The sequence below is a fragment of the Pelophylax lessonae genome (assembly GCF_965119305.1).
Source record: "Pelophylax lessonae genome assembly, chromosome: 9".
Taxonomy (NCBI): Eukaryota; Metazoa; Chordata; class Amphibia; order Anura; family Ranidae; genus Pelophylax; species Pelophylax lessonae.
In genome coordinates, this window is record NC_138776.1 from 30,274,311 (window position 1) to 30,293,545 (window position 19,235).

Here is a 19,235-nt window from a genome sequence, read left to right on the forward strand (position 1 = left end):
ATTATTGAAAAAAAAAAAAAAATTTTTTTTTGATTTTTACTTTGGATTTCAGATCTGGGGGGTCTAAAAAGTGTACCTGTGAAGTTTCAGCTCTGTAGCATGTCCAGAACCATAAAAAAAAAGATTGTTTGTATTAGAAAACTTTCAGATCTTCACCAATATGGCTTTTCGGTTTTCACACCTTGCCGGTTTAATAGAAGGCATTTTTTTGGGTTCTTTGCAGTCAGGAAAAACATCTGAACTTGTGTATAGTGGTACTGTGGTACTGTGCACAAGTTCTGATGTTTTGCCTGCCTCCAAAAACCCCCAAAAAATGCCAGCAAAAACACACCTGGGCATTTTTTTTTTGACGCTAGCGTTTTTTTTGGCATTTTTTGGGGTTCTTTTGAGGCAGGCAAAACATCTGAACTTGTGTATAGTGGTGTATATACACACATCCATATATTTATATACACACCTAGACATATATAGGTGTGATAGTAGCAGAAATATATGCTTGCGCTAATGAAATCATTTACAGTAATATATTTCTGCTACTATCACACCTATATATGTCTAGGTGTGTTTTTGCTGGCATTTTTTGGGGGTTTTTGGAGGCAGGCAAAACATCAGAACTTGTGCATAGTACCACTATACACAAGTTCAGATGTTTTTCCTGACTGCAAAGAACCCAAAAAAATTCCTTCTATTAAACCGGCAAGGTGTTACAGCAGCGGAGCCAACCTCCTGTGCTGAAAGTTTTCTAATACAAACAATCTTTTTTTTCATGGTCCTGGACATGCTACAGAGCTGAAACTTCACATGTACACTTTTTAGACCCCCCCCCCCCCCCAGATACTAAATCCAAAGTAAAAATCAAAAAATCTCTTTTTTTTTTTTTTAATTTTTCAATAATTGGCTTTTTTATCAAAAATGACAATTTTTTAGAACTTTTTTTGTGTGATTAATAGTTAATGGGGCATGATCCAGAACCCTAGACACTTTTTAGGGGCATTTATTGGGTTTTAGGGCTTAAAAATTGTGTTTTTTGATTACCGAAGTTCGGGTCCCATTGATTTCAATGGGATTCTGAAATCCGAACCGAACTTTTGGAAAATTTGGGTGTTCTGGTCGAACCGAACTTTTCAAAAGTTCGATCATCCCTAGTCAGGAAGCGCTCCATATGTGCAGCAGGCCGTGTGCCGAGCGAAGGCTGTGGGTAGGGCTTTTGATAGCTGATTTTGACCATGGGCCGCTCAGGAGGAGCAGAGGAGAAAGGGTCACTCACCCCTGAGGCGATCGGAGGCTATTGTAGCTGAGCAGGACCGGAGCTCACTCAGAGTACATCTGCCATCTTGGAAAGCCTCGGATGCACCCCTCTCCTATTTATTTTATCTTTTATTTTTACACTTTTTTAAAAAAGATAAATAAAATGTTGATCACTTGTATTCCTATTACAAAGAATGTAAATATCCCTTGTAATAGAAATAAGCATTATAGGTCCTCTTTAATGTGAGATCTGGGGTCAAAAAGACCCCAGATCTCACATTTACACTAAGAAAAAAAGTAATTTTATTCATGTGCTCTTTAAATCCGTTGCTAGGAAGCAACGTATGACATCGCTCCAGTCCTCCAAGGCCATAGAGTGGAGTGGGGCCATCTTGCCCTCACTCTACTTCCTGCCTGAGAGGAGAGCGGACCGGATCATTTTCACTGCTACCGACAGCTCCGGTAAGTGGGGAAAATGACCGGGAAGCAGCAGGGGCACCTCTCCCGCCACCCATAAGGGTGATCCAGTGGCGAATCAACCACTGGGACCACCCTTATGTTAAAGCGGACTGCCCACCGTTTAAAAAAAATACCGGGGGTGGTCCGTCAGTGGTTAAATGAGTTTTCAGTGTGTTCCAGTGAGTTTTTCTTTTCCTAAATTTGTTTTTGACACCTGAAAAATCTTTATCTTAATTCAGGATAATCTTACATATAGTTAGTCAGGTTGAAAAAAGACAAGTCCATCTGGCTCAACCAATATAAAACAAAAAAACAATAAAGAAAACCCAACCATACAATCCCATATACACAATCCTATACCTGCAGTTTATCCAGAAGGTGAAAAACCCCAGCAAAGAATGATCCAGTTTGCTACAGCAGGGGAAAAAAATTCCTTTCTGGTCCCCCGAGAGGCAATCTGATATTCCCTGGATCAACTTTACCTATAAATATTAGTAACCAGTTATATTAGGTACACCTAGGAAAGAATCCAGGCCTTTGTTAACCACTTCTGGACCGGAAGGATTTGCCCCTTAATGATCAGGCCATTTTTTGCGATTCGCCACTGTGTTAATTTAACGGACAATTGTGCGGTCGTGCAACGATGTACCCAAATAAAATCAATGTCCTTTTTTCCCCACAAATAGAGCTTTCTTTTGAGGGTATTTGATCACCTGTGTGATTTTTATATAATTGCGATATAAACAAAAAAAAAGAGACAATTCTGAAACAAAAACAATATTTTTCACATTCTGCTGCTGCTGTATACCATTCCCAATAAAAAAAAATTTAAAAATCTAAATTTTTCATCCTTTTAGGCCAATTTGTATTCTGCTACATATTTTTGGTAACAACAATTCCAATAAGCCAATTCCAATTTTTTTACTAGTAATGGCGGCAATCAGCTATTTTTTGCGGGACTGCGACATTGCGGCGGACAGATCGGACCATGACATTTTTGACACTTTTGGGGGGACCAGTGACATTACTACAGTAATCAGTGCTAAAAATATGCACTGTCACTGTAATAATGACACTGGCAAGGAAGGGGTTAACTCAAGGGTGATCAAAGGGTTAAGTGTGAGCCTAGGGGGTGTTTTCTAACTGTATGGGGGAGGGGCTTGTGGAATCAACACAGAGACCTGTGATTCTAAATAGGAGGATCACAGGCGCTCTGTGATCATTTCAGAGAGAAGAACGGCCTGCTGTGTTTACAACAGATGTCCGTCGTTCTCTCTTCACTGAGAGCGATCGCGGGTGTCAGGCTGCAATCATGGCCGCCGGCCCCGTGGATCAGCATCCCCGCTGCCTAATGGGGACGGGCCCTCCTGCGAACCACCGTACCTCACACAGCTGAGCCAGCTTGCTGAAGTATATCTGCGGCGGGCGGTCGGCAAGTGGTAAAGCAGTCTAATGAGCTGGCCAAAACAACCTCTTGAGGGAGTCTATTCCACATTTTCACAACTCTTACTTTGAAGAATCCCTTCTGTATTTGGAGATGAAATCTCTTTTCTTCCAGATGTAAAGAGAGAGGGCCCCCTTGTCCTCTGTGATGACCTTAAAATGAATGACTCAACACCAAGTTCACTATATGGACCCCTTATGTATCTGCATTACAGTGCATTCTGATGTGTTTACATGGCTCCGTCTAGGCATACCTGCCCTCAGTCTATCCATTATTACATACACTATATTGTCAAAAGTATTGGGACACCTGCCTTTACACGCACATGAAGTTTACTGGCCTCCCAATCTTAGTCCGTAGGGTTCAATATTGAGTTGGTCCACCCTTTGCAGCTATAACAGCTGCAACTCTTCTGGGAAGGCTGTCCACAAGGTTTAGGAGTGTCTATGGGAATGTTTGACCATTCTTCCAGAGGTGCATTTGTGAGGTCAGGCACTGATGTTGGACAAGAAAGCCTGGCTTGCAGTCTCCGCTCTAATTCATCCCAAAGGTGTTCTATCGGGTTGAGGTCAGGCCAGTCAAGTTCCTCCACCCCCAAACCACGTCTTTATGGACCTTGCTTTGTGCACTGGTGCGCAGTCATGGTGGAAGAGGAAGTGGACATCCCCAAACTGTTCCCACAAAGTTGGAACCATGCAATTGTCCAAAATGTCTTGGTATGTCTTTATATTTTTTTTATTGGATGTGTTTTATAGCAGAAAGTAAAAAGCCTCTTGTTAGATATCGGTAACGGTGTTTTTATGAACCTTCCAGGACGGCAAACGTATGAGAGATGAGAGAATCCACCCTACAGGAAACACAATCAGATCAGAGCTGTTAAAAAGCCCCACCCTTCCTCTTGTATTCCCTGAACACCTTTGGGATGAATCAGAGCGTTTGCCATCTTGGAAGGTCAGAGGAGAAAATATTGTTTTTTTTTTTTAAAACCGTTAGTCTTTTTTTGTTTATAGCAAACCGCGCAATTGTCAGATAAAGTGCCGTATCGCAAAAAAATGGCCTGGTCATGAAGAGGGGTAAAACCTTCTGGGGCTGAAGTGGTTAACAATTTCAGAGTCATTGACACGAAACAAGTGTCCCAGTCAGGGGTTCTGGGGTTCTCCTATCATTTTCTGCCTTCTTCTGGAAATGCTAGTTTTCTGGCTGTCTTTGGTTTCAATTCTTTCACAGATCCAGGTCAAGCAAGCCGCAACCTTATCTGTAAATCTGTCCCATCACCCAGATGCAGATCACTGGTATATAGTGCAAATATAGCCTAATGAATGGCTCTATGATTTTAGGGCTTTATTTGCACTGCAGATCTGGATGTTCATCTGGCTGATGGGGCATAAAGAAACCATTGGCATGGCTCTGCCCACTGGCCTAGAAAGAGGAATAATCCTCTTATATTTGGGATATGTGATAAAATGAGACACTTGGATACCTTATGTTCTAAGAAGGCTTTTCTGTGCAATGGCAACCATTGTAAATCTTTGGCGACATTTATATAGTAAATCTTTATTACCTGTGAAGCGTAAAAACCTCCATATCGGGTCATTCGTCCAGACAACCATTTTGCTGCACTGCCCATTTTGTTTAAAAGCTCTTGACTTGGGTTTGGATGTTTCGTCATGCCTATCAGCATGTTTGATGTGATCAAGACGTCTCCAGTACTCGATGATGGGAAATACTGATATAATACTAACTTCACATCTTTGTCATTCCTCCAATAAAGTGTGTCACCTAGAGATGCGAGAAAAAAGGTTTAGGTATAATGCAGGGAACATGAGGAGAGCGGAGGTGTAATCGGCTTAGACCTTCCACCAAGTATGTATGCTAAAATGGAAATGTGTGGAGGAAGCTGTACCCAATAAAGGGAAGCAGAATAATGGACTAGTCACCAATATTGCCCGTGTTCTTCCTAATCATTTCTCAATTACAGATTTACAATGCCTTGCTCTGCACTTTGCACTTGGGTGTGGGTGGCTATCTTGGTAGAGCAGCTGTGCTTTGCATCTCCATATCAGAGCTGCTCATATGAAGATTGGTGATGTGATGACTGGTGGGATGATGATGAAGAAGCAGCAGGAGAGGTCAAGGAACATCTTCCTCTCCAGCAAGGTGAACAGTGAGCAGCACAGGGGTGACATCACCAACTATCCCTCCAAATTTGGAGAGGTAGCACAAATCCACAGAAGTGGAAAAATACTTGCACTGCAGCTCTTTAGGAACAGCTTCCTCTCCAGCAAGGAGAACAGTGAGAAGCACAGGGGGGGCATCACCAACTATGCCTCCAAATTTAGAGAGGAATCACCGATTCATAGAAGCAAGGAGATCCTTGCACTGCAGCTCTTCAGAAACAACTTCCTCGTCATCAAGGAGAACATTGAGCATCACAGGAGTGACATCACCAAGTATGATTCCAAATTTGGAGAGGAAGCACAAATCCACAGAAGCGGGGAAATCCTTGCACTGCGGCTCTTTAGGAACAGCTTCCTCTCCAGCAAAGAGATCATTGAGCAGCACAGGAGTGACATCACCAAGCATGCCTCCAAATTTGGACAGGAAGCGCAGATCCACAGAAGCAGGGAGATCCTTGCACGGCAGCTCTTTGGAAACAGTTTCCTCTCCAGCAAGTATAACAGCGAACAGAACAGGAGTGACATCACCATATACAGTGGTGATCGAAAGTTTGGGCAACCCAGGTAAAAATTTGTATTAATGTGCATAAAGAAGCCAAGGAAAGATGGAAAAATCTCCAAAAGGCATCAAATTGCAGATTAGATATTCTTATAATATGTCAACAAAAGTTAGATTTTTATTTCCATCATTGACACTTTCAAAATTACAGAAAACAAAAAAATGGCATCTACAAAAGTTTGGGCTCCCTGCAGAATTTATAGCATGCACTGCCCCCTTTGCAAGGCTGAGACCTGCCAGTGTCATGGATTGTTCTCAATCATCGTCTAGGAAGACCAGGTGATGTCAATCTCAAAGGTTTTAAATGCCCAGACTCATCTGACCTTGCCCCAACAATCAGCACCATGGGATCTTCTAAGCAGTTGCCTAAAAAACTGAAACTGAAAATAGTTGACGCTCACAAAGCTGGAGAATGCTATAAGAAGATAGCAAAGCGTTTTCAGATGTCAATATCCTCTGTTCGGAATGTAATTAAGAAATGGCAGTCATCAGGAACAGTGGAAGTTAAAGCAAGATCTGGAAGACCAAGAAAAATATCAGACAGAACAGCTTGCAGGATTGTGAGAAAAACAATTCAAAACCGACGTTTGACTGCACGATCCCTCCAGAAAGATCTGGCAGACACTGGAGTTGTGGACATTATTCCACTATAAAGAGATACTTCTACAAATATGGTCTTCATGGAAGAGTCATCAGAAGAAAACCTCTTCTACGTCCTCACCACAAAAATCAGCGTTTGAACTTTGCAAATGAACATATAGACAAGCCTGATGCATTTTGGAAACAAGTTCTGTGGACCGATGAGGTTAAAATTGAACTTTTTGGCCGGAATGAGCAAAGGTACGTTTGGAGAAGAAGGGGCACAGAATTTAATGAAAAGAACCTCTGTCCAACTGTTAAGCATGGGGGTGGATCAATCATGCTTTGGGGTTGCATTGCAGCCAGTGGCACAGGGAACATCTCATGAGTAGAAGGAAAAATGGGTTCAATAAAATTTCAGCAAATTTTGGATGGTAACTTGATGCCATCTGTGAAAAAGCTGAAGTTAAAGAGAGGATGGCTTCTACAAATGGATAATGATCCTAAACACACCTCAAATCCACGGGGGATTACATCAAGAGGCGTAAACTGAAGGATTTGCCATGGCCTTCACAATCTCCTGACCTCAACATAATTGAAAATCTATGGATAGACCTTAAAAGAGCAGTGCGTGACAGACAGCCCAGAAATCTCAAAGAACTGAAAGACTTTTGTAAGCAGGAATGGGCAAAGATACCTCAAACAAAAATTGAAAGATTCTTGGCTGGCTACAAAAAGCGTTTACAAGCTGTGATACTTGCCAAAGGGGGCAGTACAAGATATTAACTCTGCAGGGTGCCCACACTTTTGCAGACGCCATTTTTTTATTTTGAAAGTGTAAATGATGGAAATGAAATCAAACTTTTAACCTGGGGTGCCCAAACTTTCGATCACCACTGTATGCCTCCAAATTTGGAGAGGAAGCACAAATCTGCAGTAGTTTGGAAATTCTTGCACTGCAGCTCTTTAGGAACAGCTTCCTCTCTAGCAAGAAGAGTAGTGAGCAGCACATCACCAAGTATGCCTCCAAATTTGGAGATGAAGCACAAATCCACAGAAGTGGAGAGATCCTTGCACTGCAGCTCTTCAGTAACCGCTTCCTCTCCAGCAAGGAGAACAGTGAGCGGCACAGGAGTGACATCACCAAGTATGCCTCCAAATTTGGTGAGACTAGCTGTCAGAGGCAGCAGTTTCTTAGGTTAATGTTTCTCAACTAGGGTGCCATTTGGATTACCAAGGGTGCCCCAAGCATGAGAACCGTTTTCTCCTGGAACAAAAATGGATTAAAGGATCCTGTGATCCAGGGAGACTCTAATGTGATGGGGAGACTCTGTCAAGGGGGTGCATTGTCCCAGGCCCAGGTTTCCCAGTGATAAATATCATTTAGTGATTGTAAATGATTAAGCCTTGTTTTAATTAAAATAACAGACATGTTATACTTACCTGCTCTGTGTAATGGTTTTGCACATAGCAGATCCGTTTCTCCTGCCGAGTGCCCCCCATAGCAAGCTTCTTGCTCTGGGGGCACCTGTGCGTGCTCCCTCTCGAGCCCTTCTCTGTGTGTCCATTGATACAGAGTGTGGCTTGGCCCTGCCCCCTGCTCCCTCCTCATTGGCCCGTGATTGACATCAGCGAGAGCCAATGGCGAGAAGAGAGAGAGCCTCTGCTCTTGCGCACATGGCTGGATTGATATCGGGCTCAAGTAGGTATAAAGGGGGGCCTAGGGGAGGGAGTTGCATGCAGAAGGTTTTTTACCTTAATGCAGAGACTGCGGCAAAGGGGCTCGATTCCGTCAAGCGATGTAGACCTACGTTGCTGGACTCCTCCCCTTGTGGGCGGCGCGCGCGCGCTGCCGGAGGCTCGCTCCCGCTGTATTCAGACACAGCGGGAGTAGGGCCAGGGGAGGAGAGATGGTGATCACCGCCGCTCTTCCCCGATCGTCGGGGATCGAGTGAGGAGATCCGCCCGCTTGTGTAAACAAAGCGGGCAGATCTCCTATGTGACAGATTACAGGATTCAGCATAGCTGAACCTGCGATCTGTGTCTGTGTCACACAGTCCCCTCCCCCCACACACGTTAGTAAGCACCAGGCATACATTTAACCCCTTGATCACCAATAAAGTTAACCCCTTCCCTGCCAGTGTCATTATTACAGTAACAGTGCATATTTATAGCACTGATTACTGTAGTAATGTCACTGGTCCCCCCAAAAGTGTCAAAAATGTCAGTCAAGGGTCCGATCTGTCCGCCGCAATGTCGCAGACCCTCAAAAAAAATCGCAGATCACCGCCATTACTTGTTAAAAAAAAAAAACAATAAAAATGACATAAATCTTTCCCGTAGTTAGTAGTTGCGATAACTTTTGCGCAAACCAATCAAAATACGCTTATTGCAATTTTTTTTACCAAACATATGAAGCAGAAAGCAAATTGGCCTAAAATGTTCAGGACCGCGCAATTGTCTATTAAAGTAATGCAGTGCCGAATCGCAAAATATGGACTGGTCAGCAATGGGGTAAAATCTTCGGGTCTTAAAGCGGTAAAAAATACGCTCATTGAGAATGCTTTTGTCAAAGACATGTAGCTAAATACATTTTGGCCTAAATATATGACAAAAATGTAATATATTGGATATTTCTTAACTGTCAAAGTAGAAAAATATTATTTTTTCAAAATTGTCGCTCTTTTTTATTAATATCGCATAAAATTAAAAGTGCAGAGGTGATCAAATACCACCATAAGAAAGCTCTGTTTGTGGGAAAAAAGGACGTAAATTTCGTTTGGGTACAGCGTCGCACGACCGCGCAATTGTCGCACAGTGCCAAGTTGAAAAAAGTGGCCTAGACGTAAAGCAGGAAAATCCTCCGGTAGTAAAGTGGTTAAGAAACACTGTCTTAGGTGACCTTATCCTACAAATATACAGCTATGAGGCTGAAGGCACAGCAGTGCCTAGGCACCCTTAAATGTCAAGAAGTGTACTGATATTTTTCAAAAAGAATTCCAGGCAAAAGAAAGATTTTTCAATGCTTTAGCAAAGTAAAATATATCTAACTAGGGCTAAGATCTTGTTGAAACCCTTAACAGTCTAAGGCCGGTCATAGACAGAATCAAAATTCGGCTGGCTCAACAGGAATCAGGGTTGCTAACCGCCAGTAAACTTACGGACAGTTTGTAAAAATAAGTGATTCTTTACAACTGTCTGTAAATATTAGGGGCTACTATTTTCTCATGCTGTGTTGACTTTTTAGGTGAAAACCAGGCAAATTACTTATTATGGATATTGTTAGTATTTCCATATTGTGTTAGTAACATTTTATTATTGGTTGTCTTTATAATCGGTTTCAAGTGGTCAGTAAAAAAATGTGCTCCGTCAGTAAATTTTCCATGTATTGTCAGGAAAAAAATGCTGTAGGAGGTTGGCAACACTGGCAGTAACCGACCGAATTTCTATCCATCTGTGGGCAGGCGGTTGAATTTTTCTTGTGCATTCATTATCTTCATGGTATTCTGATGGCGGGGAACAGTGCTGTATTTTGGCCTAGGCCAACAAGGCCCAGGCCTAGGGCAGCACTTTGCAGGGGGGCAGCAAAAACAACTGCCCCCCCCTCCACCTGAGATTCTATTGGCCACTGGTTGCTAGAGCCGCCTCTCTCACCCCCCTCCTTTCTTTCTCACCCCCCCTCTTCTCTCTCTCTCACCCCTCTTCTCTCTCTCTCTCATTCCCCCTCTCTTTCTCTCTCTCTCCTCTCATTCCCCCTCTCTCTCTTATCCCCCCCTCTCTCTCTCATCCCTCCTTTATCTCTCTCAACCCCTCTCTTTTTCTCTCTCACCCCCCCCTCTCTTTTTCTCTCTTACCCCCTCTCTCTTTCTCTCTCAACCCCCTTTCTCTCTCTCTCTCTCTCACCCTCCTCTCTCTCATCCCCCCTCTCTCTCTCTCAACCCTCCCTCTCTCCCTCTCTCTCTCCCTCACCCACCCCCGTCTTTCATCCCCCCTCTCTCTCCCTCCCTCACCCACCCCCCTCTCTCTCCCACCCTCTCTCACCCCCCCCCCCCCCTTATGAGATCTCAGGGGTTCATGTTGGGACTTGTATTCCTTAAATTTTGGAGGGAGTCACATCCGTTAAAAAGGAAGAAGTGGGGAAAATTTACATAGAAGGGGGGGCGCCCAATTTTAGTCTTGCCTAGGGCAGCACAAAACCAAAATACACCAAAGGCGGGGAAAACCCCTCATTGTCAGAATACAGTAGCGCAGCAGGAGGGATTCCCCCATCAACACTGACTGTGTTAATAGGGGAAGTGATTGATTTTCTTTCCTTCAACTCGTGGTTAAAGGAAAGAAAGTTGTATGGCTTGCTTATGCATTTAAACCATGAATATTACCATCACTGATGGCCTTAGCGTCCAGGACATCGTAGTAGGTCTGCCACTTGTCCCAGTTTCCAGCTGAAGCTGCAGCAGTTAACATGTAAGATTGGGTCAAAGTATTCTGGCTGTCAAAGTCCGCATTATCAAGACACCGCTTTACACCTTCTAACAACGGTCCCTAGAAAGGAAAGCAGCACATTACAATGTAATCATTTCACAAAGCTTAGCTTTTATGTAGTGCAGGGCATAAAACAAGACCATACAAACATCTCATGTGCTAGTGCTGCCATTGCTGACCTTCTTCTGTAAATAAAGACAGAATCCATCTAGCTAGAAAGGTCACGGGCCTACCAACTCCACAAGACCCACAAATCGACATTCTAAATAAGAAAATTGATAAAACAACCAGGAATACTCAATCTCTATTCTTCTATATTTTCCTAGCAGCTAAAATCACGCTAGCCAGGGCCTGGAAACAACCCTCAATCTCATTCCCAGGGCTTTTTTCCAGCAGGAACGCGGGGGAACGCAGTTCCGGTGTAACGTTAAAAAACCCTACCTCGTGAAAATTCCCTACCCTCGTCACTTCCTTGCAAATACGTCATTGAACAGCAGAGCAGCTTAGTAGTGCACATGCTCGAAGCTCCGGAGGGTAGTGTATTGTAACGTTACACCGCATCAGCTGATGCCGCGGGTACATTAAAACATCTCGGCTGCAACATGAAATCATCTCCACTCCTACCCCGGTGACTTCCCTGATCTCGGCTACTAAATGTAAAAGCGGCGGATGTATGTAAATATAAATTACGGAGATCTCGGCTCCGTGATTTATATTTTCATAGAGCCGCCACTGTATTTTTCATGCATATGCTGCCTATGTTCTCAGTGTTCATGTCCATGGATGGGAGTGGGGGGGGCAATTTCTGGTGGCGCATTAATGTACCTGAATCATTTCTTTAACAGCCATTTCTATGTGTTTGTTTGTTGGTTATGTTTTTTCCTCTTTAGGTAGGAAAACAAAGGGACCACCAGTTCACATATCCCTGAGGAAGATTGGAACTATAAGTTCAACACAAACATTCGAAACGCGTCGGATTGAACATTCTCCCTCGCCTGGGATTCCGATACTCATATCCCTTGTTTCCCTCTATATATATATAAATTTTTTAATTTCTCTATGTGCTACATTTAATGTTTGTATGTACTGTGTTTTTGTGTGATCCATGACCTATGGTGGTTTTCCACGCCCGGTCATGGTGTCTCTTTATCTGTACATCAATGGCATGGTTTGTCATTTTTTAGCTTAAATAAACGATTTATATTTTACTATATGTATTGCTATATTTTTCAGTTATTATTGCCTTAAACCCCCCCCCCCCCCTTTCTTAAGAGGAGACAGACACTTTGTGTCATTTTTTTATTCGATATATGGGATGATGGCAATTACACGTCACTGATCATCTGGGATTAACTTTTTTGTCCACAATTTTGAAAAAAAAAAAAAAAAAACAATATTTTTCACATTCTGATATATGACATTCTCAAAAGAAAAATTAAAAATCAAAATTTTAACATTTTAGGCCAATTTGTATTCTGCTAGATATTTATGGTAAAAAAAAAAAAAAAAGCAATAAGCGTATTTTGATTGGTTTGCGCAAAAGTTATTGCGTCTACTAACTATTGGAAAGATTTATATAATTTTTATTGTTTTTTCTTTTTACTAGTAATGGCGGCGATCTGCGATTTTTAGCGGGACTGCGACATTGCGGCGGACAGATCGGACCCCAAACTGACATTTTTGACATTTTTGGGGGTACCAGTGACATTACTACAGTAATAAGTGCTAACAATATGCACTGTTACTGTAATAATTTCTAGATTGTAAGCTCTAACGAGCAGGGCCCTCTGATTCCTCCTGTATTGAATTGTACTGTAACTGTATTGTCTTCCCCCACACTGTAAAGGGAGGTTCTTGCTGCAGGAGAGTCCATTGATGCTGCTGGGGGATCTATTGTTGCTGGGGGGGGGGGTTCTCTTGCTGTTGCCTGTGGGGACTCTATTTTATTTCTTTTCCTTTTATCATTACCAAATTCCATACAAATTGCTTAGCACTACAAAATGCTACTTAGCTTTTGTATTCTCTAAAAGGGGCCTTATTGGTAGCTGGGTAGGGGTGGAGCCAAGGGTCAGTGCTTGGAGATGGGATGGGGAGTGGGTGGAGACCAGAAGTGACTTGGAAGGGGGGAAGAGTTCCTGAACCTATTCTGAGAGGGGGGGGGGAACTATAAATAAATAAATATATATATATATATATATATATATATATATATAAAAAAAGAATGGATATAGATTTTTTTTCCTCTAATATCTATCGAGCAGGGCACTCTATTTCCTCGTGTATTGAATTGTACTGTATTGTCTCCCCTCACATTGTAAAGCGATGCGCAAACTGTTGGCACTATATAAATCCTGTATAATAATAATAATAATGCCATTGGCAGGGAAGGGGTTAACCCTGTTGGTGATCAAGGGGTTAAATGTGAGCCTAGGGGAGTGATTCTAACTGTGGGTTGGCTTGTGAGATGATCATAGAGACATGTGATCCTATATAGCAGGATCACATAGTCTCTGTGATCATAGCAGGGAGAAGGATGGGCTGCTGTGTTTACATCAGCCGACCGTGCTTCTCTGTCAGCAGGGAGAGACCGCCGGTGTCAGACGGCAATTGGAGCCACCTGACACACGCGCCAGCTTCCCCATTGACGAGCTGCCTGCGCGCGACTGACGTAGAGCTACGCCGGTTTGCCCAGGAGCTGCTGCCTGCCGCAGTAAATCTGCGGTGGGCAGTCATAAAGTGGTTAAAGTCCATTCTCACAGATGTGTCCTTCACATCTGTCATTCCATTTAATTTTTTTTTGCATATCAGGATTATGGCACGCTTAACTAATTAGCTCCCATTTGTTTTTATATACATCTGTGCTTCTCCTGATGAAGTGAATATATACATCTGGTAGAAAGGTAGGGGTGACCAGCGCTATGGAGTGAAGACCTTAGACAATAGTGAAGGTGTAAGCTGCCAATAACCAAACCCACAAGGGGTTAAAGTGTGAAATATGTATGAAAGGTGGTTGTTACGGCGCTACCTTAAAGTGAATAAGTGCTTATTGTATGTGCCAACTTAAAACAAAGTGCCAATAAAAATTGTGTCATAAAAACCATATAGTTTAAAAATAAATAAAGTGCACTAGTGATTTTTGGTGTGACCAAGTTAGCTGGTTAATAAACTGGGCCCATAAGGTGCGACTCAGTAAAGTGCAAGTGCTGTGCTGCATATACTAGACGAGTAAGAAATAATGGGTACCCAATGTGCATTTATTTAGTGATAACAGTTGACAGAAAATAAGTTAAATTCATAAATAAGAAATTGCATAAAACAGTGAACATAAATTCATCCGTGCTGTGCGTGGAGTTTGTAATACCACTTAAGTGAAAAAAGTGCTGAATTGAATGAGAGATAGTGATAAATAAAAAAGGGGTTGCAATTCTGTTGTACATCCACTAGATGTCGCCCCTAGAGGCCGCTCCAGCAGACGTCACATGACGAAACGCGTAGGGCGGAGTCGTAACGTCATTACGTCACTTCCGGTTTCGGAGCCTGGGCCGTGGAACGCGGAAGCTTCCCGGCTATCACCGCTGATCCTAGACAGCCTCAAACGTGAGTCTTTATGCTCTCTCTTCCACGCTACAGATATACATTACATCATGGGGTTTCTTTCTTCTAACCTGAGGTACTAAAAAGCCTGGTTTTGACCCACTGGAAAACCCCGGAAGAAACCGACCATCTTTTTCCTCAAGTACAGGTCGTATATCTAGGGGCGACATCTAGTGGATGTACAACAGAATTGCAACCCCTTTTTTATTTATCACTATCTCTCATTCAATTCAGCACTTTTTTCACTTAAGTGGTATTACAAACTCCACGCACAGCACGGATGAATTTATGTTCACTGTTTTATGCAATTTCTTATTTATGAATTTAACTTATTTTCTGTCAACTGTTATCACTAAATAAATGCACATTGGGTACCCATTATTTCTTACTCGTCTAGTATATGCAGCACAGCACTTGCACTTTACTGAGTCGCACCTTATGGGCCCAGTTTATTAACCAGCTAACTTGGTCACACCAAAAATCACTAGTGCACTTTATTTATTTTTAAACTATATGGTTTTTATGACACAATTTTTATTGGCACTTTGTTTTAAGTTGGCACATACAATAAGCACTTATTCACTTTAAGGTAGCGCCGTTACAACCACCTTCAATATATACATCTGTGCTTCTCCTGATGAAGCAAATCGAACATTTCACGAAACGCGTTAAGATCTATGCAGCACAGATTGTTTCTTGTACATGATATTATGTATAACAAGACCTATACAGAACAAACTGTTATCCATATATGAAGCTGTATATGTTATGAGTTTCATTATTATTGTTTTGTGTTGTCTCTATTGATGAATTAACCATGTTGTCATTATTGGATTTTAAATGTATGATGTGCAATAAACTTGTATATTTTTAATATTTGGTATGTGTCTTTTAAAAGTCCAGTGGTCCATTTTTTCTGTTTTTGTGTACAAATTTGAGACTGAGGCACCTACATATTCCACATATATCACTTTCTCCTCCTTCTATAAATATCAAAAGTTTTTTTTACAGTGTATTTGGAGCTGAACGTGTAATGATATTTGGAGCGTGTGATGATAATGAAGTCTGATGATCCCAAACTAAGAAGGAGGAAAAGAAACAAGAAAGGAGTCTTGTTACACGCAGTGCCATCCTTATTTCTCCAAAACTCACAAGTCTGCGGAAAAATGTCTAAATTTAAATCTGATGCCTATGCTGCAGAAAGGGGCTACAGCTTGTAAAAGCCCCTGAGGGGAATAAATACCCCAAGCATCCAGTGATGGTGACTCTCAGTCTACTGGTGCATGGATTGTTGTCCTGCAAGATGGAAAATGCAATGGGGAAAGGTTTAGGACTTTAAATGAGTCACCTCCTTGCTAAGGCTTGGTACCTCCATCCCTAATATTTGAAAGAGTAAGGGAAGCTGGAAAATATCTGCCCAGAGTAAGGATCTGGGTGCCATTGTCACATGTAGGATAATGGGTGAGATTTACTAAAATTGGTGCACACAGAATCTGGGCTCACCCGTCTATTTGAAACCAAATTTTTGTGTTGTCCTATTTTCTTCCTGACAATATCAAATCGAGGGTTGGATAATTGTTCTTGGTGCATACTGTTTTTCCCTTTTCCTCTATTCCTTGTCTTTATATTTTTGCTGTTTGATTTAATTATGTAGTTTACGCTTGTGTTGGGTGTCAAACCCATGTAAAAGTATGTGTCAACAGCACCACAATATGGGGGTCTTATGCCTCGTACACACGTGCAGATCGTCAGCCGAACGATCGGCCGTCTTTTGTCCCCGGGCTGTCGTGTCTGTTGAAAAATGCAAAAGACTGCACAAGAATTTTGTCCGCCGACTACAGCCGACTGCAGAAGTCATGTCATGTGATGGTTAACTTTCCGTGTGTTTTTTCTTTTCTGTGCATGCCCAGTCCTGCTAATCTGCTGTCTGTCGGCCGAATTCTGTATTGACTGGCGAACAATCGGCCGCTCTGGTGTCGGCATACAAAAATTTTAATGCTTGCACGACAGATTCTTTTCGGCCGAAAGTGCGCTGTCGGCTGTCGGAAGCATCATACTAACAAGCCTACAATTGGCCGATCGGTCGTCGACCGAATCTTTTCGGCCGACAATCGGTACGTGTGTATGAGGCATTAGTTATTGAAGGCTGGATTGTAGCTGGGATCAGTTCTTTGTCAGAACGTTTGAGTGCATGGGTGGACCGACACCTACAGCTCCTGGTGCTCAGATTGCCTGGGTACATCAGAAACACTTGCACGGTATTACATCACATTGATTCTGTTAGATGGACATCTACTCATGTGTGGGTCGCATTGGATGTGAGGGCACTTTATTCCTTTATACCCCACAACGCTAGACTGCAAGCCATTAGATATCACCTTCAGCACTATAGCACCTATTATCGGGAACTGCAGGAGTTTATCTTATTAAGTGTCAAATTTCTTTTAACACACAATTAATTTTTATTTGATGGAGTCAACTATGTCCAGCGCTGAGGGGCTTCGATGGGTGCCAAATTCTCTCCATCCATTGTGAACCTTTACATGGGTTGGTGGGAGAAGTGTATTTTGTTTTACTCTGACAACCCCTTTGCCGAACATATTATTTGGTATGACTGTTATATTGATGACCTGCTGATGGTGTGGAATGGTGACATTTCTGGAATTCAAAACTTTAAGGAATCTCTGAATGAAAATCAGTTAAATTTACAACTCTCTTTTGAATATGACAAGTTGAGTATTGACTTCCTTGATGTCACCTTACAAGGAGATCCAACAACAGGTATTATCTCTACATGTACATATAGGAAGTCATGCTCTAGTAATACTATGCTTTTTGCGACCATGTCACCCATTCCACATCATCAATGCCATTCCTTTGGAGAATTGATCCATGTGAGACCTAACTGCTCAACCGAGTTGCATTTGAGCAGGAACGTCAGATCATTTCTCAAAGATTGCTGGAAAGAGGATATTGCGGCTCTGTCATCCAACTTGTGAGTTGTGACAAAGGTGCAAAGAGGAATAGAGACGAACTATCTGTTACATCAAAACACAAAAACAAATTATATAATTCTAGAGTTATGAGAACAGGCTCACCCATCACTTTTGTAAAGACATACTAAAAGGAGTACCACCAAGTAATTAAAATAATAAAAAAAAGTATCTTCCTATTCTCTTTACTGACAAAAGTTTATATAAAATAATCCAAGCAGGTTGTCGTTTTTCCAGCAGATATGCACCAACATTAGGAAACTTTCTATCGTCTAGTCTCTTCTCCTCCACCAGCAAATGCCAATCCTGTCATATCCTGGAAATTACCCTTGTAATGTCAAAACCTGTAAGTACTGCCATTTATTCATGTCAAGTAAGAATTTTGTTTCCACAGTGGCAGGAGAGGAATTCACTATGTAATAATATATTAACTGTGGTATACGTTTTGTAGTTTACCTTATTACTTGCATTTTGTGCAGCCTACAGTATGTGGGTTGCACCATACACACCCTAAGAACCCGAATAGGGGAACACTATTGTGACACCAATAATCCCAAGGTCAGAGGCATTTCTGATGCAACACGTCACTTTAGGGAATGCCATCAAGGTGATCTTTCCTCGTTCAGGTTTAAGGGAATACAAAGGCTGTCTAGTTCACCCATGGGAGGGGACAGAGGAAGTAGGCTTTTGGGGAGAGAGGCACGGTGGATCTTTAGATTGAAGATCACCATCTAGATCACCTCATGGGTTAAACCTGAGGTAGTATTTGAATTTACATTTGCAATAATTGCCCTCTCCCCCTGGCTTTCTCTTTGTGGATGTTATGACATTTATATACATCTGCTTTAGAGTCGGTTCACACTAGCGCGACTTGTCAGGCGACTTGTCAGCCTGACAAGTCGCGCTCCCTCGCGGTCCATTGACTGCTACAGGACCCGTTCTAATAGGAGCGACACAAGTCGCTCCGACTTAGAAAAAGGGTCCTGTACTACTTCGGGGCGACCTCGGAGCGACTTGCATAGACTTCCATTATGTGAAGTACCTGTAAGTCGCTCCGAAGTCGTGGTGCACGGGACTGCACAAGTCGCCCCCGAAGTAGTAAGGAGTCGTGTCGCCTCAGTGTGAACCGGCTCTTACCCACCCTGCCAGATACAAATTGATTTATTTGTTTATTTTTTATTATACATGTTTGTACATTATTGTATCAATTTGTCTGCAAAGTTTAGGAACATTTACCATGAACCACCCTGCAGCTGTTAAGGCTGCACTCTTTCTTGCTGATCATTTGCAAACAATTGTAAACAAAAGGGCAGCGCCAATAAACTGAATATTCAGCAGTGCAAGTTCATAAAAAGTCCATATCAAGAATAGATGAGAGAATCCTCCACACACCATTGAGTGACATTCTGAAAGAAATTGTGTCACCAAGAACCATGTGAATACAAGTAATCTGCTTACCAAATAGTGTTGACTCTCAAGTTATAGAGAAGTCAACACCAGCATGAATATACAGATATGGGGAATGATCCAATGAAAACCTCAAATTATCCGTCCTGATCCATGGAATTGCAGTGTGAAACACTGATAAACCTCTCCAGTCCCAGGATCGAAGATTCCCTCAGATACAATGGTGCAATGGTGCAGTATAACTAAACAGGCTGATGGTTTATTTAAAGTATCGCACTTACAATGTCACAGAT

The 19,235-nt window shown here is 42.2% G+C and overlaps 1 protein-coding gene across 1 annotated transcript in view; it reads right to left on the minus strand.

The window, feature by feature from the left end:
* Nucleotides 1-19,235, minus strand: part of LOC309564194 (alpha-2-macroglobulin-like protein 1) — a gene marked incomplete at both ends in the record, with an annotated part of 91,316 nt that overhangs the window by 18,712 nt on the left and 53,369 nt on the right. Inside the window, 2 exons of the mRNA XM_082268825.1 lie at nt 4,713-4,930; nt 10,846-11,008. Coding sequence (XP_082124951.1) covers nt 4,713-4,930; nt 10,846-11,008 — 381 coding nt within the window. The remainder of the gene's footprint in view (nt 1-4,712; nt 4,931-10,845; nt 11,009-19,235) is intronic.